General features: G+C 36.2%; 2 protein-coding genes and 1 long non-coding RNA gene across 5 annotated transcripts in view; 2 read left to right on the top strand and 1 right to left on the bottom strand.

Annotated features, from left to right (window-relative positions):
- The window catches only part of LOC126374679 (transcription factor HNF-4 homolog), an 82,691-nt gene extending 78,197 nt beyond the window's left edge, over positions 1 to 4,494 (top strand). For all 3 annotated transcript variants that reach the window (XM_050021393.1, XM_050021394.1, XM_050021392.1), the window contains exon 10: positions 3,301 to 4,494. In XM_050021393.1, coding sequence (XP_049877350.1) covers positions 3,301 to 3,355 — 55 coding nt within the window. In that variant the 3' untranslated portion in view covers positions 3,356 to 4,494. The remainder of the gene's footprint in view (positions 1 to 3,300) is intronic.
- Positions 4,495 to 4,670: 176 nt separating this feature from the next.
- LOC126374666 (fanconi-associated nuclease 1-like) overlaps positions 4,671 to 24,631 on the bottom strand; it is a 28,382-nt gene continuing 8,421 nt past the window's right edge. The window contains exons 8-12 of the mRNA XM_050021367.1: positions 24,194 to 24,402; positions 23,385 to 23,503; positions 22,219 to 22,470; positions 21,780 to 21,952; positions 4,671 to 9,803 (exon numbers count right to left, since the gene is read on the bottom strand). Coding sequence (XP_049877324.1) covers positions 9,612 to 9,803; positions 21,780 to 21,952; positions 22,219 to 22,470; positions 23,385 to 23,503; positions 24,194 to 24,402 — 945 coding nt within the window. The 3' untranslated portion in view covers positions 4,671 to 9,611. The remainder of the gene's footprint in view (positions 9,804 to 21,779; positions 21,953 to 22,218; positions 22,471 to 23,384; positions 23,504 to 24,193; positions 24,403 to 24,631) is intronic.
- On the top strand, positions 10,757 to 12,584 carry LOC126374698 (uncharacterized). The gene is made up of 3 exons (XR_007567474.1): positions 10,757 to 11,082; positions 11,495 to 11,721; positions 12,395 to 12,584. It is a non-coding gene; the product is annotated as an uncharacterized LOC126374698 (long non-coding RNA).

A 24,631-nucleotide genomic window follows, 5' to 3' on the forward strand; every position in this document is an offset into this window, starting at 1 on the left:
TTTACCTACTGGACGGATCTCCATGAAAACTTTGTTAAATGATTTTGTAGGTATTCCACCTATACCCGACATGGGTGTGTTTGATTTATAACGAGTCAGGCCTAAACGGTTGACACAAGCGTTTGTTATGATGTGGCTCTGACTACCTGGGTCCAACAATGCGCGGACCTTCTGATAACAACCCCTACCATCCCTAACTTCCACCTCTGCCGTAGCCAGCATCACAAATGAAGACCCGGACATACCGCCAGAAACATTGGAGAGAGAGGTAACAGGTGTGATCGCACTCTCATCAGACACTGAAGCGGTCTGATTGTTTGATGATGATGAAGTTTGATTATTATTAACTGATGACTTAGATTGTTGACTTTTGTTTGATGAATTAGATTGTTGATTTTTGTTGGTTGGAAAATGCAATAAACTGTTATGTTTTTTATTACAATATTTGCAAGTATGTGATGAGAAACATTGATCAGCAGAGTGATTTGAACGGAGACAATTTAAACAAAGTTTATTTTGTCTGACAAGTTTGGAACGTTCCTGAGGAGACTTTGATAAAAAGCTTGAACACATGAAAAGAGGATGATATTTAGAGCACAAAATACAACCTGTGCCAGATGCTTGTGCTAGCAACATGGTTGGTGCCATTCTTGACTGGTTCTGCTTGGGCTGTGCTTGATTTTTATTGGATGTGACATTACCCGTTGACAAGGTAGAGCGTTCCAGAGAGGAGCACCTATCTTCTAAGAATTTTTGTAATTCAGAGTAGGAAGGAAAATCACTACCCTTCGTAGACAATTCGAATGCCTCACGTGACTTCGGATCTAATCTTGTCAACAAAGAATGAAACAGAACAAAGTCCCAATCGGTTGTAGGGAGCCCTAAGCTTTTAAGCATTGAAAGATTCTCGTTGAATGTATCCAACAAATTCCTCAGAAGATGAGCCGAGCCTGAAGGAACCGGCTTTGAATTGGTGATCTGTTCCCAACATACAAAAGCAAGGTATCGTTTGTTATTGTATCTGTTTTTTAAAGCCTCATAAGCACTTAGATAATTGGCTTCCGAAATAGGATATGGCCTGATGATGTTGATTGGTTCACCCGACAGTGATGTTTGTAAATACTGGAATTTTTCCACATTAGACAAATCTGTACGGCGGTGAACAAGGGTATTGAATAAGTCAATGTAACCCGGAAAGTCTTTAAATTGACCTGAAAATGTTGGCAACTTAATAGTGGGCAATTTGCTATGTGATTTGCTAGGTGGAGGTGCATCTTGTTGTGGCTTTGGTTTTTCCGCAGGTAATAAATTACGCTTAATCTCAAGAATTTCGAAGAACATGTCATCAGCTTTCTCTTGGTATATCGCTTCTTCACTTATCATGTCACTTGTAGCTTGAGACTTGTCTAATTCACTCATGAGACTGACATGCGCATCATTAAAGGAGTCCATGATAGACTCTAAGCGTGAACACCATGTTACAAAACGAGGCAAAATCGCGACATCCTTCTCACAACTTCTTGCGCACTTGACACCATCTTCTAGGCGTTTGAAAGCTATATTTCGCTTTGATCTATAGTGGGACAGCAACGATTCACTCATTTTGAACGAAATTAATCAGTAAAGTTGAAAAAAACAACAAGAAACTGATTTGATATTATAACCAACACTTCCGAGATATTGTTAACTTTGTGCTTAATTCAGGCTGTAAAGAAGGCTAAAAAACATAAAACATATGATGATCTATCGATTGATAATGTTATTATCCCGGAAACAATAGAAAATTGTGAAAAATAAACGATGATCTTCTACAAAATGCAATACGATACGAAAATGCAAATTGACAGCTAATGGAATGAATGTTATGAAGAATTCGAATGAATGACATTAATTATTCACTCATTGAATGGTAATATTTTTCTACCATAGAACGAATATTATCCGAATGATTGAATGTTATGATGAGTGCTATTCTGATAACTGTTTACGTACGATACAATTTTTTTTTGTTTGATATTAAATTCGAAGGACCGTTATTTTTTTTTATGACAAAAGTGTCGTCATATGGTACGAACACTAAAATGAAATAAAATGATAGATGTGATGCAAATTAACTTATTGTGCGATATGCTACACAAAAGATAATTATTTATGTTTAATGAAAAACGCTATGTTTCGAGTGCGATATGCTACACTGAAATCATACGCCAATTATGAAATGATATTTTTCAAGTGCGATATGCTACACTGAAAATTAACTGATGTGAATGTAATACAAAAATAACGATATTCGTTGAGTGCGATATGCTACACTCAAACAAAAATACGTTTATGTGCTGATGTTGCACAAAGTGATTCTCACAACAAAACAAAATGATGTAATTTTAAGCGCCGTATGGTACGCCCAAAAAAAATGAATTTGATGAAATGTTTTAGTGTCGCATGTTACACATAAAACAACGCTTGATATGGTACAAAACGTAGGTTAGAAAACCGTATTATAAGATTGTACAAAAACGTTATGAGAATCGGCTCCCAACGACCGCGCTCGCGCCGAACCGACAAGTTTCAACCGGTAGAAGAAGAAAAAATATGAATGAATCTTTCTCTTACTACCCCAAATGGATGAAACTAATTAATTAAATATGATGTAAATATGTTGAAAAGTGTAAAATATGTTGTGCTATGATAATATTTATGTTCCCTACGTGAAATATCACTTGTTTTTTATTAGAAAGTTGATGGCTTTTGCGAACAAATATGGACGCCAAAACTTTTTCTCAAACAACCAATTTGCGGTGCAAATATGAAAATCCGGCTCGAAGGACCAAAAATGTTTGTGTTGTGGTAAAGATAGCTTCGATAGCTCCAGTGGTGTACGTAAACATAGGTCGCGTTGGTTGTTTGAGCGAAAAGGGCGGTTATGCAAAAATATCCTACAGACAAGTAACAGAGGGAAGGTGGGAAAAACTTACGGATGCGCTGCAAAACGGAGATTTATATCCCCGGGGACACCGTTGCTCGACGAGGGCCCTCGGAGATGATGATTCAGATGGCTGCGTGCACTTTTATGATGATAATTGTATTTTGTTTGGTCGGCCGGCACTCTCACGCACGGTTGTTGAAGCAAGAAGAGAGTGAATGATTCGGAAATTTGAGTGAGCGTGTTCGATGAATGAATGAGCGCCGCCGGGTGATAGGAAAGGGTAGGAAGCGGGAATGTCTGATACTTGAACAGGGTGGATGGGTTATTAATGTTATATTTTTAAAATATTTTAATATAATGTTGTTTCCACCCAGGAGTCCTGAACACCCTTCGCAATTGATGAAGACTGCTCATATCACGTCCTTATAACGTGCCTTCCAAATTATTTCGTGGATTACCTTACAACTTCCAGAAAGGTGTAGTTTCTAAAAATTATGAACGTTACCAAATTGTGTTTAAATCTTAATATACACTTGTGGTTGTCTCGTCCTTAGTGTAACTATAAATCTAGTTAGTACTGCCAAATCGAACCAGCTTGGTGCCTATATTTTCACAATTTTTAGAAATAGGTGTAGGTGTATTATTTGGTGGATTTCAGAGATATTATACATGTATTGTTAAGACTAATATGTTGTGTGAGTGCAATCATAAACGCGGCTGTGTGTGTGGATATTATGAGATCAGATTCCTTCGTGTGTTTAGTGAAAGAAGTTATTATATTCAAAATAGATAACAATGTGAAAGATTTTAGAGTATCATGTTCAGAAATGTTATTCCTTATAATTATAAAGTTATGGCCTTTGTGCAATTTTAAACAGTAACGTTTTATATTGTTTAAAGTGTAAATACTATACTTATATTTTACGTTGGTACTCGTAATTTTGATTCGGATGTTAGTTACCACGAAATCGGGTGATAGATGTTTTCTTTGCTCTAAGCAGTTTGGAAGTTTTAGTCAAAACTTTGCGTTCTATAACCTGCCTCCGTGGCACGGTTATCGCGCCGCGCGTGGCGCGAATTATATCTCCGTCTTCAACCAATAACCGTACGACATTTATCTGCGCAGATAGCGTTCGCTACGTCTATTGAGCGAATCCTCGACACGCGCGACACTGTAGCCGTGACGAAGGGGCTGAAGTTAGGCATTTTATCTCATATTAGTTATATAATCGCAGCCATTATAGTTAGAACATGTGATTCATTGTAGACTGTATCTACATTTTGTAGAATCATTTATATAAAGCTATTTACTATTATATTGTAGTCCATTTAAATATTTTTTAAATCATGATATGAAATGCTCAATGTAAGTGCAGGAGTGTGTTATCATAAGGTGAAAGTTATTTATGTATAGGGGGTTAATATGAAGTTTCAAGGGTTTATGTAGAAATCTGTCGATAGAAGTATAGCCTAGGTGCCTTATTGCCCTATTGAGGTGTATTGTTGAAAATGTACATACTATGTTATGATTTTTAGTAGATTATATTTTAATAAATAATTGTTACAATTGTCGGCCTTTTTTTGACTAGATACTTATTATACGTCCCACAGCTGAGCACAGGTGTCCCCTCAATCGACCGGATGGGGTAAGGAGCATAAACCACCACGCCACAAATTCAGTAGGTATCTAGGTGAAGATACTAAATTTGTGAAAAATACTTATAAAAGAAAATATTGTATATCATTATTTAGCTTTAATATTTAATTATAACAAATTCATCGTATATATATCTAAGTCATAAACAGTTCGCACACCTAAGGTAAATCCAAGTTTCAATAGGAACATTGGTCTTAAACTAAACAACTTGGAAGTTGAAAAACAGCATTCTATATAACTACGGCTCTCGCGAACATAACTATCAAACTTACGCATTATCAAAGCATAGAATAACCAATAGTACTACATATATCATGGCATAACAAAATCAGCAGGACTAACATGCGCCACGTGGTAAAATTATCGATAGATTCAATATTGATATTAGGCAGCTAAATTACTCAATTGTATAACAATATTTTGTTTTGTTTTTTTTTTAAAGAACGTCTAGGGCCCTGTGCCGAGGTTTTTCTTGCAGCTTCTTTTCCCCGGCTATACAGGTTGTGAAAAGCTGCAGTAGTTTTAGGCGGATGAGACGTTCGTTATGTAAAAAATGACGATTCAAAGTGTAACTATGTTACCTACTGAATAAAGATATTTTTGAATTTCAATTTGAATAAATTTTGTCGAAATCGATAAGGTTGTTTTTCCCCTTATTTGCGTGGCACATGATTCTGTTCATATTTTGACAGAACGGCATGGCTTATTTGGGTTCACCAATCGACAAAATGACAATTATATCGTCAGAATCGATGAAATGACGGTGACAAAATTCTATCACGTTGCGCATGATAGCACTACAGGTATGCTCAAAAGTGACAGCTAACATTTCAAGGTTAGCCGCGGTGACGTCATCACACCCTCCGTTGCCATTTTGTAAAAAAATAAATTACCACGACTAGAAATGTTTATAATTCATTTTTCAATGCAATTTTAAACTTTTAGTAAAATATTTACTTACAGTTAAAACTGTAGACTATAATGTAACAAGTGACAGTAATTAAGTACGTAATCAGTAATTGGGTTGTGTACTAGGTTCAAGATAAATTACGAAATTCTGATTACTAAATAAAGACAAATCTAAAACTAACGAAAAACATTTTCTTTTTCTATTTAACTTGTTTATGAATTTCGATCAAGAAAAACGTAATAAGTACGACATTTTATCACGTTTTTCTATGACGTCACAGTGTTTTTTCGTACAAATTCCAAAGTAATTTCGTGTTTTGATGTTTAATAAAAAGTAACTGATTTGACTAGTAAAATACCCTATTTAATCAAGTCCTAGGAGTGTTGGAAATACCAATTTAATGGTAACACTCATGTAACATTTACGTTATCAAACCGTTAGCAATGGCGGCTTTTCATAGGATAGAGCATACTGCCGGGTCTGCATGATAACCGCGCGGCGCGAATTATATCGACCGCTTCGACCAATAAACGATACGAATGCTATATGTAATGGACGTCAAATGGCTATTGGTCGAAAGCTTCGATATAATTCGCGCCGTGCAGAGCCTACTGGTTTTGTATGCCATGACGTATAGTAAGAACACTCCGCCCCTCACCGATACGAGGTATATTCACTCCAGCCTCTCCGATGGGGGATGCCGTAATCCGTTAAAGAATAAGTGAAGGCGCGCGGCTGTCTGTCTCCCTCACTCGCACGAGGTAAGTCCGTGATTTCTGTACGAAGTGTCCGGTTCGGGCTGTGATCAAAATAAACTTGGGCCTGCCTCATCCGTCGTTAGGTTTTTCCTTCACATCCATATATCCCCGTTTACCGGTGCGATTCTTGCAGTACAGGTATATCACTGAAAGTGCAGACACCGCCGACATGCATATAAGCGGTATGTATATAGAAAACATAGAGCTATTATAAGAGTCCGTAATTCTTGTTCCGTCCGATGGTTATTTGCACAGAAAATTCGTAGAAAAGCCGTTTGAATATAGGTACATAAATTACAAAATTGAATTAACCCGATGACTTATTATGACAAACCAATGGCGGACTATCATTATGTGACAGACTCAGATATTAGGTGACAAGACGATTGACCACTTATCTATGTTATGTTTACATCACATAAAAAAATCGTAAAATGAAAAGCAATAGACTACTGTCTAAGTACATTTAAAAAGAAAATAATGATTTGTATAAATATATTTTATATTTTCACCACCATAGACCAAAAATAATTATAACGAGAATCACAGATTTAAAAATTACGCCCTCAGTTCGAAATTAAGCTTTCCAGGGTTCGTTCTTCAAAAACAATATAGATGTCGCTTCAATATAGATTTTCCTTCTAATTTCATGAATATCTAATTATGTTTTTGGGTATGAATGATGACCCTTTTTATTATACCCAGGCACAATTACATCTTCCACCCATTATTACTCTGATCAAAATAAAAAGAAGCAATATAGGAAGCCACATAATTCTATACATAATGTGATAAAAATATCAAGCAAAAATTATTTTTATATATGCTTCTGCTATTAAATTGTATTTTTGAGTAATTATGTTATTATCACGTTAAATCTGGACAACGCCATCTATATTTTTTTGAAAACGTAACCTGGAAAGTCCCTCGTTGCAATTGTTAAAGCCTCACATGTACTTACACCAATTCTATGTACTTACTACCTACTTATAAACACGTAAACAATAAATTTATAGATGATAACACTATATTAGAGATAACTTATAAAACTTAGTCACTTAATTCTATTTGATAAAATAAAAATGCTAATATAAAAGCTTTTAAGGAGATTGACCAAAAGTTTGCATGGTTTTGTAACAGAGTTCCTTTTTATTACCTTTTATGGGTTTGCTCTTGGGCCCAGATTTGCCCGAAGGCGTTGACGAGGCCTAAGATGGAGCGAGCTCGCCTAGAAGTTGGCTGATCACTCTGGCCTTAAAAGCACCCGGGTTATATGCATTCGAAAACACAAAAGACAGCAGAGAATTCCACTCCTTTTACCGCCTGCCGGCTCCATCTTCAGACGGCGGATATCATGTAGCACCAGAAATCTGGCCAAGACAAATCAACCGAGCCCGAATTAGTTAGAAATGTGGGTTCGGTACAATGATGTAGAAAATATTTTCCCATAAAAAAGTGATTTTTCATTTAGCCATAACTTTTTACTGGCAGCATATTTACAACTGCGATTTTCGTATTTACTACTAGGTATTTAGTGGTATATTTCGCAGGTGTCGTTAGTGGTGGACATGGGGACCCAAGTTCCAAACGACTTTGGTCAATCTCCTTTTTATGTTAATGTGCTAACACAATCAATCAATAGGTTTCGAATAGAATGAAGTCCTTTTCATTCTATAATTAGCATTACCATGCAGGAACTAATATATTATACTACGTTATTTATTAGGGAGGTTTAATTGCAATTTATATAATATACTTAGTGTTATAAATATTTTAATGCAAAATAATCGAAAATCACATCATATAGAAATCTAACCGAAAATTATAGGTTTCCATCCATATAGCTACACAGACCTCTGCGGTTTCTATCACATGTCACAGTTATGTATATACTTATGTATATTGACAATGAGAAAATTTAATCGAAAAAATTCTCACTCGGATGCGACTTGAATCAGTTCTTGTCAAGCCGGGACGAGCGTGTTAAGCATTACCATAGAATAAGGAATAATATACTACGTATAGAACGGCAACTCTCCGCTCCCCACCATGGCACCAGCGTCTGAGCTTACCTCACCCCCGAGTGCTATATAAACAAAAATCATTATATATATATTGACTCAAATATCGTAACATTTTCATTGTGTGACTAGAAATGTCATTTTTTTTTAATCTTATTTTTAATATCTAAATTAAAATATTCCATGATGGTATGTACTTATCAAAATAAAACACATTCTTGCAGCGGCCTTCTGCAAAATTGATAAGAATAGCACCAGGTAACTTTAGCAATCAACCTGAACATTCACAAAGCCTCTACTGCATTCCCTCAAGACCTTCTGTAATGTAGGTACATCTCAATAAGACTGAACCTTCTAAATAAACTACTGACACTGTTTCTTATGTTTTCGTTGAAATCACACCGTATTTTTCACATAAAATGTTTTAAAGTCACTAAACATTAGATAAGGCACACTTGTTTTGAAAAATATACTTCAACCGCCATCACTGCGTTTACTAAAATATTCGATCTTAAAAAGACATATATTGATAATAACAATAATAAAATACGTTTATTTCTGACAAACCACAACACACATATACATTTAATTACACAATTTAAAAACATTATTTTACTTAACTTAAGAATAAAATAAAAAAATAAACACAAATTATAAATGTACATGGGTGCCGTAGTCACCGAATAAAGGCCAGAGTTCAGCAAAGGTTATGGCGTTATGAACTGGTGATATGTTAGTATTATTATGTACTCTGCGGTACGGAGCGCGTAATTAGAAATGCTAATTCCATTGTATAAGTCCAGGTATGCTCAAAACTAACAGCTGCTTACCCCAGCTGACGTCATCCGACCCTGCGTTGCCATTTCGTAAAAAATAAATTAACCACGTCGAATGTTTTTAATTTACTTTGCAAGGAAATTTTGTACTTTTAGTAAAAGGTTTACAGTTTTAATGATTTTCATATATGTGACAAGTACTAGTAATTAAATACATTAGTCAGTAATTCACTTAATTTTCAATAATAAAATTTACGTTCTTGGACTGTTGGAGATACCAATTGAATGGTTACACTTACGTCATCAATGGGTTAGCAATGGCGGCTTGTCATAGGATTGAGCATTAATGCTTCTTATACCAAGGCTAGTTCAAAACGTCCGCCGACCGAGACGAACTGAGGGTTTCTAGCAAATTTTAACGCATATTATCATAAAAATCCTACTCCAGTTTGTCACCGTCTGGGACGTATCAGTTCGTCTCGGCCGACGGGGATGTATTGACCTAGCATTTCTAACTACGCATCCGGGGCGTGACATTACTATAGTGTCCAGGTACGTAATCGTTACAGGTCGGGTCTTGGCGAGGGCAAGGCCGTTGTGTCAGGGCCGGGTTTGTGCCTCGACCGCTGGCGCGTGGTGTGCACGCCGACGTAGCAGAACTCTGTCGCGACGCCGCGCTCGCGCATGTACTGCATCCATTGGATCTGCTTCATCGACGGCTTGTCCGAGTCTGTCTTCACTTCCACGAACTTTATCTATCGAATAAAAAATGCTACTTATGTATGTTATAATTTGACTACTCGCCAGTGTCTTAAAAGTGTTTTCTAACAACAAATGTTTAGGACCTCCGCAATACAGTCTACTGTGAAGCCACCGCCAGTAATGTGTACCTGTTTAAGATTTTTGTTAAATAAACATATTCTAATAAGGCCGCCTGTTGTGCTTTTCTGTATATGCTGTCCTGATATCTGTATTTTGTGTCCATTGTGCTCAATAAAGTATTTTATCTATCTATTCTATAGGAAACACAAAGGAACATGCAAAGACGCGTAAACTTACATCTAAAGGTATTACCACACCAATCGATCGACGGCGTCTGGATGGATGGAACAATCGACGTGGATCGTCGGCTGTTTGTATGTTACCTACCTACCGGTTTGTATGGACCTAGAGGGGACTACTGAGAATAATCCCTCTCCTGGACTGAGAGTAAAGAACTTGGAATATGTTCCGTTGCTTATCTTGCATGTCGTAAAATTCGATTTTGGAATTGTGTCCACTATAACATAATGTACGGGCCAGCGCCGCCTAATCTCAAGGTCACCAGGGGCCTGTTTAATAAAACTTACAATTGTAAATTACAACGACAATTTGATGTACATTACGTAGCTAATATGAAACTGCAAGATATTCGTGATCACACACTCCGCAATGTACATCAAGTTGTCATTGTAATTTACAATTGTAAGTTTTATTAAACAGGCCCCTGACGTCACACACACACATGCGCGTGTAGAATAACGTCAATGTATAGTGTCTTAGTGTAATCACAGATCATATAATACTAACGTACAGATGCCTCACGTCATACAACGAAACTGTGCCGTTCTAACTCGGGCAATTCTTCGGGCTATTTTTAGTTCTAATAAATGACCACTAGATGCCGCTAAAACGCCCCTTTTTTAGCGGCATCTAGTGGTCATTTATTGATGGGATCGAACGAATCGAGCGACATCTAGTGAAATTTCAGCTTACTGAGTGCAAGTTATTGCAAGCACAATATATTTACTTAGAGTTAGAGTAAAATTAAGATAATAGATGGCGCAAACGGATTTTTTTTCTCAACGTTGACATGTTAGTATTATAATCTGTGACAATGATCTGTGACATTGTCAAGGTGACAGTTGTTAGACTTGTTAGTTGACATACGATTATATCTGATGTTTGGTGGGCAAAGAATACAAGGTCTTTGTTTGGTGGGGTTTATTGATTACGTCTTCATTTTGTATTGGCAAAAATATATCTCCAACTCCTGTAAGTATCTAATTAGTTACTAAAACTGGAAGATAATTAAAAACATAGCTAAGGTCCTACCTAGAACGCAATCGTCCCTTATCATCCCGGGCGTGTCGTAAACCCGACTGAGGAGAACCTTTATGAAAGACAAGTCTTTTCTAGCATGATGAAACATTACATTGGACCACCGGTTAAGCACCTGAGGACTTTGTATAAAGTGCTTCCAAATTGGTCTCTGCTTACTCGTGGCTCTGCCCAGCCTAATCGGGATTACAGGCGTGAGTATAAGTATGTATGTAGTAGATACTTTTTTGTGTAGCTGTCACCTATCTATGGTACAAATCATAATATACTGTTTGTTGAAAAAAAGTTAAATAAGTCTAGTTAGGCAGTGAGCGTGTTGTGAATTTAAGCCTGTAATTTATTTCAGATCTCTAAAGACGATGATAACCATTATGAAGAATGACATGCAAAGGCTATTTGAACCACATATCAACAATTTTCTGACCATGACCAAGTGATGAATATGATACAAGTCTACCTCATGAAAGCCACACTACTTTTCAAAGAAAAATATTTTCTTTGGAGTTGTAGGTATTATAGTGAAAACTTAATCCTGACTTCTGTTCTGCATAAATGAGAATCGCACTATGCCAGGTATGTATGCTTAAATTATTATCCCATTAACCCATTTCTTTGAGCCCGAATATCTAAATGTTCAATAAAGTAGATAAATTTCAAACTCATCGGATTACATGCGTAATAGGTCATCCATGTGTCTAAATGTAAAAAATAGAGCCTACTATTACTACTCATTGGTATATGAGAGTATTAACTCACACTTACTCTCCTTCTCAGGGCGGACAGAGCAGAGTTTTGGCACACAAGTTTTGTCATACATTGCAATATACCTACTATTATTATATAGTCACTATTACTCTAATATAAAATAGGTCATAATGGTAGACTTGTTTGCATCTCAAACGATGAACCCGGTTCAAACCCTGGTACCGGACTTGCATTAATTTAATTTAAACAGTTCACATCTAGCACACTTGGCCTGACCATTATAGGTAGCGATACAGCCTATCGTTAGCCTAACGGAAAGCTCGTGAGGTGCGTGTGCTTAGTTCATCTTGTGATGAATGTTACTTTGACTACCTCAATGGGATGCAAGATCTTGCTTATGTTATGTTATTATATTATCTGTGATACATAGATAAACTAATGCCTATAATACCTAATGGGTGGTAGAAATGTTTTGTTCTGAATATCATTGCCGATCAAAATTAATGTGCTCTTTTAATAACTATTATATTTTCATTTGTAGGTAACATAATATAGCGAGTACCCTGGTTGAGTCAAGATAATATAAAATAAGTGGAAAGATAATGTGGCCCAAGTAGTAAAGGAAAGGATGTGCAAACAGCCGAATGTGAATCTGGCAATAATGTGCCTGTTTAAATGAGTTTTAGTTGAGTACCAAATAGTTACCTAGGTTTTCCTGGGAAAAACACTGATCCAGCTTTTCTGATTCAACTGAGTTTGTGTATGGTTTTGAATAACCACTCTACAGTCGTTGGTAATTATAGCTACCGATTCCAAATTCACCTCAGGAGTCGATGGTAGCTATACTTACCAATAGTCGGGGTTCCGTTAGGGTGACCAATTTTATGGATTAACTAGTTTTACAAGCTAGTATAGATTATAAAATTATACTAGTATTGTGTACTATAAAAATCCTTACTAGGTGGTATTTGCATCTCTTCCCTATGAGTTGGTAACATTAAAAAAACAACTGTCGAAGTCAGACGAGTGTTGGTCGAGTCTACTGTCAACTACTGTGTTTGCGATTAAGTGTTTTAGACAAGAAATATGCCGTAAGTATATAAAATATATTATTTTTATTGATTAGCATACATCTTGAATATATCCTCTACCGTTTTCTACAAAAACCTGAACATTTAAGCCATGATTTTGTTCCAAAAACATTAAGAGAAAAATATCGTATCAAAAAAAACGTCTCTTGACACTAAAATGGAGGCAAATTACGGAATATTACACGACGCATTATATTTTATGTTTTAAATATACCACGTTACTTATTAGTTACTCGTGGAAACACATTATTTACCGAAATAAACAATTATTTCAGCAGATGCCCAGGATATTGATTACAGGGTACACCAAATTTGGTCAACTTTCATCATGGTAACTAAACCTACCATCGACTTATCTGGGTTTAAGGGTTCGTACAAACGGAGCGCTAGCGTTATTTTAACTTCAGTTCTAAACAATGACTTTTTTTTCAGAGATGCTATAGTTCAGCTATAGAGAGGACACAGAGAGTAATTACAAAAAAAACGAATTACTAAACTGCCAGTAGATGTCCGACAGGAGCTTACGGACAGAAAGCGGCAGGCGCAATTAGATTTAGCAATAAGGCCGCCTTTTGTCTCTAGTGTCTCGATTTATTTGTTTGGTACGTCATTTTGTGCAATCAAGTATATTGTATTGCAAGACTGTAATTTTAAATTCTAATAAAAAATATATATTTTTAAGGTCCGAATGTTAAGTGCTTGGTAAAAAATGTAAATAAAACAAGCATTCAATTATAAATTGGTTTTAGTTCATATTAATAAACCTTAATTTTTCTACTGGTTTTCTTTAATTCCTGAAATCACACACACAAAATGTCTATGTTAATCTTACCCGTTATTGGTAACCATAGTTACCATCGACTTAAAAAGGCAGAAACGCTCAGTGCGAACAGAAACTTAGCGAGGGCGGCCATCTTGGTAAGAATACGGTGTTACAAATAAGTCGTCACCAGGTGTTATATTTATATTTCTTGTGTTTAAACTAAGTAACATTAAAATATAATTTGAATACTAGTAAAAAGTGTAAGAAATGCGCTTTCAAATAAAAATTATTACAGTCCCTAGAACATGATACTTTACATGCTATTAACAGGCATGGCTGGGATAACTGAAAAAATGAGCGGATTCTGTCAATTCTAATTGGATTTGAGATAGATTTTATAATGTGATCTTTTTTATTTTTATCTAATTAGAATCATTGCACATCTGGCTTGCTGTTTCTGAATTTTCTTTATTATAGCCACAGTAGTTTTTGAGTTACAAGCCTATTTATAACACGCCACGATATCGCCCATCGAACGCCGCGCAAGTTCGAAATGCCTGGACTGTTGAGGCTAGATTTGCTAGTGCGCCTGGACTGTCAAGTGGATAAATAACTAAACAATAGAAATGTGTCTTTTTTATTTTACTATCCCCTTTCCATTACATAGATAGATATCATTTAAAGTAACTATAAATAATTAATTGTTCATTACAATTTATATAAAAGTAGTATTAGTATATTATAATTAAGATACCTACTTGATTATTAAAATTAACAAATTTAATGAAGTTGGATTTTTTTTTAATGACTAGAATGAAAATACAATAAATATTCAATTAAACTATTTCTTTAATTCAAAAGGTATTACATTTTGTTATTGTTAGATACAATACTAATTTCTTTTTTAACACTTTGCATTTTGGCGTGTCTTCAGTAATTGACAACCGTCTTCTCTTCGGCGTGTTGCACTGGTATGCTACTGCTGGCGGCTCCACGAGCTCTTCAAGTTCGCAGTCGCGAAGCCGTTTATTTTTGTACACCTTTTTCGGTGTCAGTACTTTAAAAGTACCTGATGAACCTAAAACGAAAAATAGTATGTATTAAATAATGTCGTGAATCTTATCTTCTTATCGTGGGTGGAATACCAGCCTCATCAACCCTAGTGTCAGGGTTATGATTGAGTCGCCAAAGGCCCCAAAAGATGAATATAAAGCAAAGTTGTTGGAGATAACAATACCTAACATAAAGGAAGAAAAGGGCAATTATAACATTCATTAAAGTAGGTAGGTAACTAACGTATTAACGTAGCCATTTTATAAATATTAAAATGTGTATGATAAGTGATTCCTAAAAGATAGACATAGGTAGGTACTTATAAAAAACCACAATACATTGTTTTGTTATATCTCAAAACCATTAGGCAGCTTTTTCGATGAAAGCTCCCACTAGTCTTGATTTTTTTCGGACATAGATTGAACATCAGCGCTCAAAAAGTGGGACGCAAAGTTACTGTTAATATAGCGACGTGACAGTATTTCTCCGCGGTGCGCGATTAGGCGCCGAACTGGCAACATGCGAAGTGCGTGGTAAAAAGTTGCAAATATAGAAGCTCAAAGAAAAAAATATGTAACACTTCTTGTAAGTCATGACATTGGTGCTAATTCCTGTAAATACATCTAACTTTATTTTAAGTTATATCTGTCATTATTATTTTTTTCTTTTGAGATAGCCGCCAACAAACAGACGAGCGAATGGCGTGGGAGCTTTGTTTTATAATATTATTATAATGACAGATAGAATAAAAAAATAATAATGACAGATCTCTCAATGCGTCTTATCGGGGCTTCGGGGGATGCTAGGGCTGGTAGTTATTTCTGTCAGAGAATTAGCCTGGCGATTCAGAGGGGTAATGCTGCCAGCCTGTTGGGCACCTTGCCTCGATGTGACGCATTGGAGGAGGTGTTTTATTTATAGGGTGTGTTTGTTTTGTTTTTGTTTGAATAAATTGATTTTAATTATAATGACAGATATAACTTAAAATAAAATAAATAAAAATAATGATTAGATTACTGACGTGTTAAAGGCAACCAGACGAGATATAGAATGTAAACAAAGTTTCAGAGGTTCAAAACATTTATATTTGAATAAATTATCATAAAGTTCGAATTTTAATCGCTGTCGTCTGTACTAGACAAAGATGATTCGTCGGAAGAGTCCGAGTCAGCTGTGTTTATGATAAAACTATCTATCGTATTATCAATCATGTTGTCAATACTGTGTTTAAATCAACAACTACTCATAATACCAGCAAAAATCAAAAATAAAAGTAACAGAAACGGAATAATAAGAACAAAAATCTAAGTAGGTAAATACGGGGACGAAAAAATATGTATCACTTCGAACGCAATCCAAACAGAAATGAACATGTTCATAAAATGGCGGTCCAAATGTTGACAGCTGCAGTACCGACTGCTTTCCTATACCTACCACGAAACACAACGACAGCTGTCGTTGACCAACTGACGCCATAACTGCGCGTACGAGTGATAAGGACAGAGATGATAATCCCTGGTTATCGCAATGTAACTCAGTAATGGTCCGTTTGTTTACCTTTTTGTATCTCGTCTGGTTGGCCTTACTTTACGTACCTATATGATTTTAGGTAGCTACGCTGCGGTATAGGTTTTGCGTGAAAGAGCCACAAACATAGTAGGTACCTACCTACTTAAGTAAGTGGAATGATAAGGCTTTATTACCTACATTAACTCGATTCATCTGCCACACACGATGCGTCAGGTCATCGTGTGTACCAATGTAACCTACCTACCTATAAAATGTATGACGAAATCGTGGGTCGCCCACCAATGAACTGTTTATTATAACACTGCCCGATCCTGATGCCCGAGCCCGCGATCTCGACGCATCGCGTTTGGGTAGTTTAAGGGTATCATTTAAGCTATCACCAATTTAATTAGTTTTGTGTTTCTTAAATAATAGGGTTTGTCCTCAAAATAGTAGATCTGTCACCAAAATGTAGTCACCAAACAATGCAAAATCAGTTCCACAATAAATCACCTAAAATCCTGAGATATAAGGTCTAGTACCAAATAAATGTTTTTGTATGTATTATAATAGGTGTGTCCTAATAAGTATTTAAACAAACTAATTTAAAGAGATTACCAATAAATCATATTATGTTACTAGAAAATTGCATTAAGTTCAAATAAAAAATTAGGGTTGTCATCATCGTTTCAACCAAAAGATTCTGCTACTTAATTAGACTCCCAAGGTTCTAAATTTCCACTGGTAGTATAAATTATATTTAGCAGAGTAGTAAATAAAACCAATATAATCAATATTTATTGTTTAAAATAATTACCACTGAACAATCAGCGCTGGTTTAAAATAGCTGGCTTATGGCACGCCGACCGCGTCGCGCATCGTGTGATCGAACCTAGTTACCTACTACCCATCGTTGAGGCCAATTTTTAAAGCGCGCCAATTTGTCTCCGCCCTTTTGATCATTTTTTCATTAAAATTATAAATTGATGTATTAAATTGGTAACGAATACTATTAATTTAATATCTGAACGAAATAAAATGTTACTACTGTATTGGTGACAAAATATCAAATAAAAAGGAGTCGCAGTCAGGGATCGATAATCGATTTATTTGGTGACAGATCTACCATTCTGAGTACAGAGTTATTATTTAAGTAACAAAACTGTTATTATAAGAACGAAGTTTATATTCATGTAATGCAATATAATTTTATTGGTTATCGATCTCTTATTTTACACATATATTAACATTAATTTGATAATTCATACCTGGGAACAATTTTTGTTTATCTGAGAACGAAAATATTTCGTGGCGATAGATCTATTTATTAGGTGATACATCTTGATGACAAATATAAATTTTGGTGATAGAAAATATAGTCCCCGTAGTTTAATAACCGCTATAATATATACCTATAAGCCCTGTAAGCGCGGTGCACTGTTTTGTACAAGATTGTAAACAACTACGTCTCAATTCCGTGTGTCGAGCAACTATAGACTTTATGTCATTATAAAGATAAGATCCATTCTAGCTTGTTGCGTTGCGCGAGGTCACGTGTTATTACGATTGTAGATAAGTAGGTAGGCAGGTACCTACCTACTGGCTGAGTCGCGCAAACGCAAATGATAGGTACGTACGATGCGATGCGATGCGTAGTAGGTACCTAGGTATGTAGGTAAATCTGCCTGTATGTTTGTTACCCCTTCAGGCTTAAACAACTGGTTACGTTATGGTAGGTTACATTACCTACCCATCTACGACAATCGCCGTCTGCGTAAAGTTGAAAGCGAAAAGCTACTTTTCTACCTATAGCTACCTAACTTACCTAGGTAGATACTTACCTATTAAGGTATTATAAACTGCTTATATACGTCCCACTGCTGGGCACAGGCCTCCCCTCAATCAACCGGAGGGGGTATGGAGCATATTCCACCACGTTGCTCCACTGCGGGTTGGTGGAGGTGTTTTTACGGCTAATAGCCGGGACCAACGGCTTAACGTGCCTTCCGAAGCACGGAATCATCTTACTTTTTCGAACAATCACACCTGATTGCTTGAATCACCATTCAAGCCTGAAAAGTCCTTACCAAACAAAGGACAGTCTCACAAAGTGATTTCGACAATGTCCCCATCGGGAATCGAACCCGGACCTCCAGATCTTGAGCCTATCGCTCTAACCACTAGACCACGGAGGCTGTCAATTTGTCATTAAGGTATTAAGTAGGTAGGTATTATAGATAGTAGGTAGGTATCTTGGTATAGGTACAATAAAGTAATATTTTACGTCTTTAATTATTTTAAACCCTACAATTTATGTTAATACGGCTTTATTATAGTTTAGTTACTGAAAATGGTTCGGAATCGAGACGTCTATAGGCACCTATCGAACCTATCTATCATCACAGCCCGGACACTTCATACAAACAACCTATCCCCTACTTTAAACATTTAACTAGGTAGGTAGGTACCTACATTAACTTGTCTACATCTAAGTAGTAGGTAAGTTGTAATTAGCTAGGTACCTAACATTTCAAAAAAACTCAAGGTCGGTAGGTATCATTCATGTAGGTAATAACTCACTATCACTATACTAAAACCCAATATTATGTAGATATTCAAGCAATAGGTACCTACCTATAATAAAAATTTGATTGTATTTGTATTAATTCAGTGGTAGATAAGTACCTACCTACCCAATTGTAGGTAATAACTTGACAAATTAATTGTGCTTACCTGGTGAGGAAGTGCTTGAGCGATTTTGAACGTCTTGAGTCTGATATGGTTCTGGAACTGCACTTCTCTGGAGTCTTTTTCTATGACCAGTCTCATTTCGTACATACTTGATGTTGAAATGGTCAATGCATAAATACCTTGACCGCAAATTTTCTGCAGGCAAGTGGGCAATGTTCATATTACCTACAAGAAAAGAATATAATTTTCAATAAAACATAAATAGCCTATAGATGTTCCACTGCTGGATCGTCTCTACCCTCAAATAACAGGAGGTAATCGTTTTGGTGGTAGCCCGGACCAACTATACATATAATTTCTGAAGCAAAGCTTACTCTGACTTTTTCGGACAATTAAGTGACTTAGTCCGCAATATCATAACTAAACAAAGATTAATGGTTGGATCATGGTAGTGGTTCCCTGGAAGAAATTGCTTAAACATGCCTCCCATGTGTACTGTAGTAGGTATGTTGCATAAATTTTTGTATGTTCTAACTGTTTGTGATCATTAAAAATATTTGATTTGTGATGAATAATCTCACAAAGTAATTTTGATAATATCAGAAACAGTACCCGGACCTCCAGATCATAAGCCTAATGTTCTAATCAATAATACACAGAGGCAGAATCTACTAAAACAGCAACTTTTGACATGTCTTATTAAGTTCTTGTAGGTACCTACCTATACATAATGTATGTATAGATTGTTACCTGCTGAAAGGTGGTCAGGTGTGAGCGAGACCAAGATACTAGGTATACCTCATTTGGGTTCCTGGCTTCTGTACACAGTCCCGATGTGTGAAATTGGTACAAAACTGTAGGTTTGGTAGATAGTAGTTTATCTTAGGTATCTATTAAGACTGTATAAGAAGAAATAAATTAATGTTTTATTTTTATTTATTTTCATCTTAAATTAAAAGTAAATGTGTAAGTAGATATCTGGGGGGCCAAAATGGCTACATCAAAGCAATTCATCTAAGAAAGCAATATTGCTATTTGACATTTGTTTGCATCGCACACTTACTTTTATATGCACAAATGTGAAACTGCAATATTGCTTTCTTAGATGAATTGCTTCAATGTGGCTATTTTAACCGCCCTGGTCTAAAAAAAGTTCAATAAAACAGTCCAAAATTCAGCAATAATTATGTACTTGATTGACTTTTTTTAACTTTTGTCCCTTTTATTCCACAGTTCACTTGGAAATATAAATCCATCGCATACAGTATTGGTATATAGTAGGTACTTTACAAGTTTTTGACTATTCCAGTGCTTTAGTAGTTATAGCAATTGGTTCAGAATCTGGAGGCCCTGAGTTCCCAGTAAGAATATGTTAAAAATCACTAATTATGATTTTCAAGTTTGATTAGTATATCTATATGCCATGCTAAATTACCCAATTGTACAAAAGTTAATTTAATAATTCCAAATTGACATTGAGCACAATACCTAATTATATTATGTTCTTCAGACAGAAAAAACTGTTCTACTACTCTAAACTGTTGATCTCAGCTTGAGTTTAAGTATTACATTAATTATGGTAAACTAAATGATAAATGGTGACAAATGATAAACCGATTAGGTACCAAAATAATAGTCTAGCAAGTAGGGGGAGTGGCAATAACTTTCCCACCATGTTAATTAGGTATTTCTTTTTATTTTATTCCAGTTTTGATTGTCATTGATTCTTTCAAATTGTTTGTTTGATAACTTTTTGCAGTTTAATATTAAAAATAAATAAAAGTAAACATTTAACTACTTACCGCAATTCTCAAGCCATTTTAGGCGGTTGACGTCATCCCACGGAAAACGGAACATTGACTTCTGTTCCGAAGAATTTGTACAATTATAATAAGAACAATTGTGTGCAGACATTTTTTATAACCACTGTTCCTGTGCCGCTACGTGAAAGCAGGTTTCATGAAGCCAAATCAAAGTCCGATTTCAGTCCAGGGTCAGTTTGTAAACCACAATACACAAAACGTAGAAGGCGCGTTCGACTCGTAATTCAAACGAAAACAAACATTTTCAAACATAGGTAGGTTACTAACCTACCTACGTTATTTGAAAGTTGCGTTTTTTTTGTTCTCAAATTTAGTTTTAAATGATATTTATAGGTGGTTATATTTTTTTTAAATTTGATATTGTATCTCCCATAATTTATGAGAATTACAACTAAACATTTAATTAATTCAATAAAATGTATTTTGCAAATAAACACAAACTTTTAAAAACGTAATATTTTATTATCTGTGGCAAAGCTAGATCGATGTTGCAATAATTAACGATAGATGGCGAAACTTTAAGCGAGCTTCTTACACATAATTATAGATGGCGTTAATAAAAACGAGAACGTTCAACCCCTCAACAAGCTCCATACTCGACGTAGTTCCGACGTAAATCCGCTAGAGTAACCACTAAATTTAAAAATATAAAAATCTCCATTAAATGCCAATATCTTTGATTAACTTTTGGTTGGAGTATAACTTTTAAATTATAAAACATAATTTTAGTGCCTATTTATCGATTATTGGCTTTTAAAGAAACTTTAATTACAAATCGGTACTATTAGCGTCATCTATTGAAATTTTTTTGAACAATGTTTCCTAATGTTCGCGATGAGAACCCATGGTGTAATGTATAGTGTCTTAGTGTCTGAAAGCGAGGTGTTTTGTATGAAGTGTCCGGAGTGTGGAATGGGCTGATTATCTGTCGTCATACGATTCGTCTTCGAAGATCTGGTCACTTTGTGTTAGGGTTTATGTACGTATGTCAATTACCCGTCTGTCCGTGACGTGCCAGAGCGTGAGGTCGGGAAAGCCGCTGCGAGCGTAGCGATAGTGCCTGCCCAGCCGGCTACAGAGCGCCGCCACGCCGCTAGGACGTAGGCAGGACGACACTTCTTTCACTTGATTCAGGGTTATACCGCCGCGGGGAAACTCGGATAGTTCACCTGCAAAGGAGGACCAAATTTTATGAGATCTTGTCACAAGACAGCGTAATTATAACAATTGGATAGTTTCCTATGTCAAAGAGAAATTATGAAATTCTGCTTACTGAACAAAGACACGCGGGTTCTGCAGGGCGGAAGGCAAGAGGGAAACCACTGCCCTATTTCTCCCTAAAAAAGTAGCATAGAAATGCTGCACCGACAAGAGCGTGGCTTTTAAATTGATGATGATGAACAAAGACACATCTAAAGATGACAAAAAACTTTACCTTCTGGCCTGTTATTCCAAGCATCGTCTAACAAGCTCGATAGTTTCTCTTCACTGGCTGCCTCTATGACGCTGAGTCGACTGTCGATGTCTTTCTTGCGATTGTCGTAGAATGCGTCGGTGAACAGGTCGAGAGGACATAGTTGATAGTGAGAGAGGAAAACCCCTTTCGCGCCTGCCGGCTTGGAGTATATGATGTCCCAGAACAAAAGGGAGAATAGTAACTTCACTATCCGGCCCTCCCAGTGTTCACCTGCAAAGGGATATTTGTAACTAGTATACACATAAAACAGAGGTCAATAATTAGTTACTTACAACAAGAGTGGAAAGTTATGTTTTATACGCGTGCGCCGAATATAAATAACACATTAGCGAAAAAGTCTAGAATATATATTTTAACTTTAATCTTTTAAATTATACAGGGTGTTAGTAACACCGTACCGAATACTGGAGGGGATGATTCAGCTCATGATTTTGAGTTAATATCAAGTGGAATTTTCCGTCGTAAAATGTATGTGTTTTTGTGTGATTTTCGAATTATTTTCAATTCTATATTTTTGCAATGGAAAATTCTACTTAAAATTAACTCAGAATCATGAGTTGATTCATCACCCTCAGTATCCATTACGACGTCAGTTACACCCCGTCGAAGTACGTACAGATAGCCGAACGGGTACGTATGGGTGTTAGTGACACCGTAACGAAAACTTTGGGGGATGATTCTGAGTTGATATAGTGGAATTTCTTGTCGGAAACAGGACACATGGGTGTCTGAACTATCCCTCAAAGTTTTAATTACGGTGTCACTTACACCCTGTATAATTTAATAAGCTTGTTCGCAGGTTCCAATCCCAGCACGACCAATGATTTTAGAATGTGTTTTTGAATTCATCATAAATGATAATCACGTGCTCAGCGGTGAATGAACACATCGTGAGGAAATCCATATTCCCAACATTTGTATCATATTTATGTTTCGGAGGTATATCACTGGTTTTCCCTTCGCGGGTTGAAAAGTAAGACAGGCAGTCGCTTCTGTAAAAAACGGGACCTGTCAAATCTTCCTTCAGGTTAGGTAAGCGGACCTCGCGAAAAGGGGATAATGCTAAGGATCATCTCCTTAGCGTTTAGTGTTGTAAAGAAATGTTCCATTTCTATGACACTTACCGTGGGTGAATTCGCCGGTGTGTTTGTAGTGATCGATGCAGTACTCCTCGGCTTCTTGCATCGTGCGGCCTTCAGGCGTGCGCGTCTCAAACTTGACCTTACCATGCTTTCCAATACGACTGCAACATAGTGCGAGAATTATACATATTTATACATTTATGTATATATTTGTATACATATTTATACATTTATGTATATATTTGTATAATTATTACTTTTATACAGGATGTTAGTGAGACCGTAACGAATACTAAGGGGGATGATTTTCCGACAGGAAATTCCACTTGATATCGACTCAGAATCATGGTCTGAATCATACCCCCAGTATATGTTGCGATATCACTAACACCCATATGACTATATGCATGGTTTAAGAACACCAGGTATGCTCAAAAGTGACAGCTAACATTTCAAAGTTAGTCCACCTGACGTCATCCCACCCTGTGTTGCCATTTTGTAAAAACTAAATTACCCACGATCAACGTTTTTATATTTACTTTGTAAGGAAATTTTGAACTTTTAGTAAAAGATTTACTTACCGTTTCAATGCCTTTTATATACACAAGTAATAGTAATTAAATACATTAGTCAGTAATTCACTTAATTTTCTATAATAAAATTTACATCCACGGAATGTTGGAGATACCCATTTAATGGTAACACAGTGGAAACACTTACGTCATCAAAGGGCTAGCAATAGCGGCTTGTCATAGAATTGAGCATATCTGGTCTTCTTATGCCATGGCTATATGTACGTACTTGTATGTATAGAATTATTTGTATATTTTTGTATAATAAAGGCAACTCACTCCATAGGCTGCTTGTAGATATGTTTGCAACAGAGATTATTCTCTAATATCTCCTCTTTATCTGTAAATACCCTCAACTGCTCCTTCAAGGAGTCAGAAAGTGGTGCGTTCTTCTGGTAAGCTATCTTGCGCGCCCGCGGACGGATACTGTCTTTAGCTTCTTCTGACATGGTGGGACAACGAAATCCCTTCAGAAGTAGCTCTGCCGCCTGAGAAAGGGGACATAGTAACGATTAACCAAATACTGAGTATTATTCGGTTTGACTATTATCAAACACGTATAATTGGGTACTAGGTGCAAGATAACATAACATACATAAACAGCCTATATACGTCCCACTGCTGGGCACAGGCCTCCCCACAATCAACCGGAGGGGATATGGAGCATACTCCACCACGTTGGTCCAATGCGGGTTGGTGGAGGTGTTATTACGGCTA

The sequence above is a fragment of the Pectinophora gossypiella genome, chromosome 17 (genome assembly GCF_024362695.1).
Source record: "Pectinophora gossypiella chromosome 17, ilPecGoss1.1, whole genome shotgun sequence".
Lineage (NCBI taxonomy): Eukaryota > Metazoa > Arthropoda > Insecta > Lepidoptera > Gelechiidae > Pectinophora > Pectinophora gossypiella.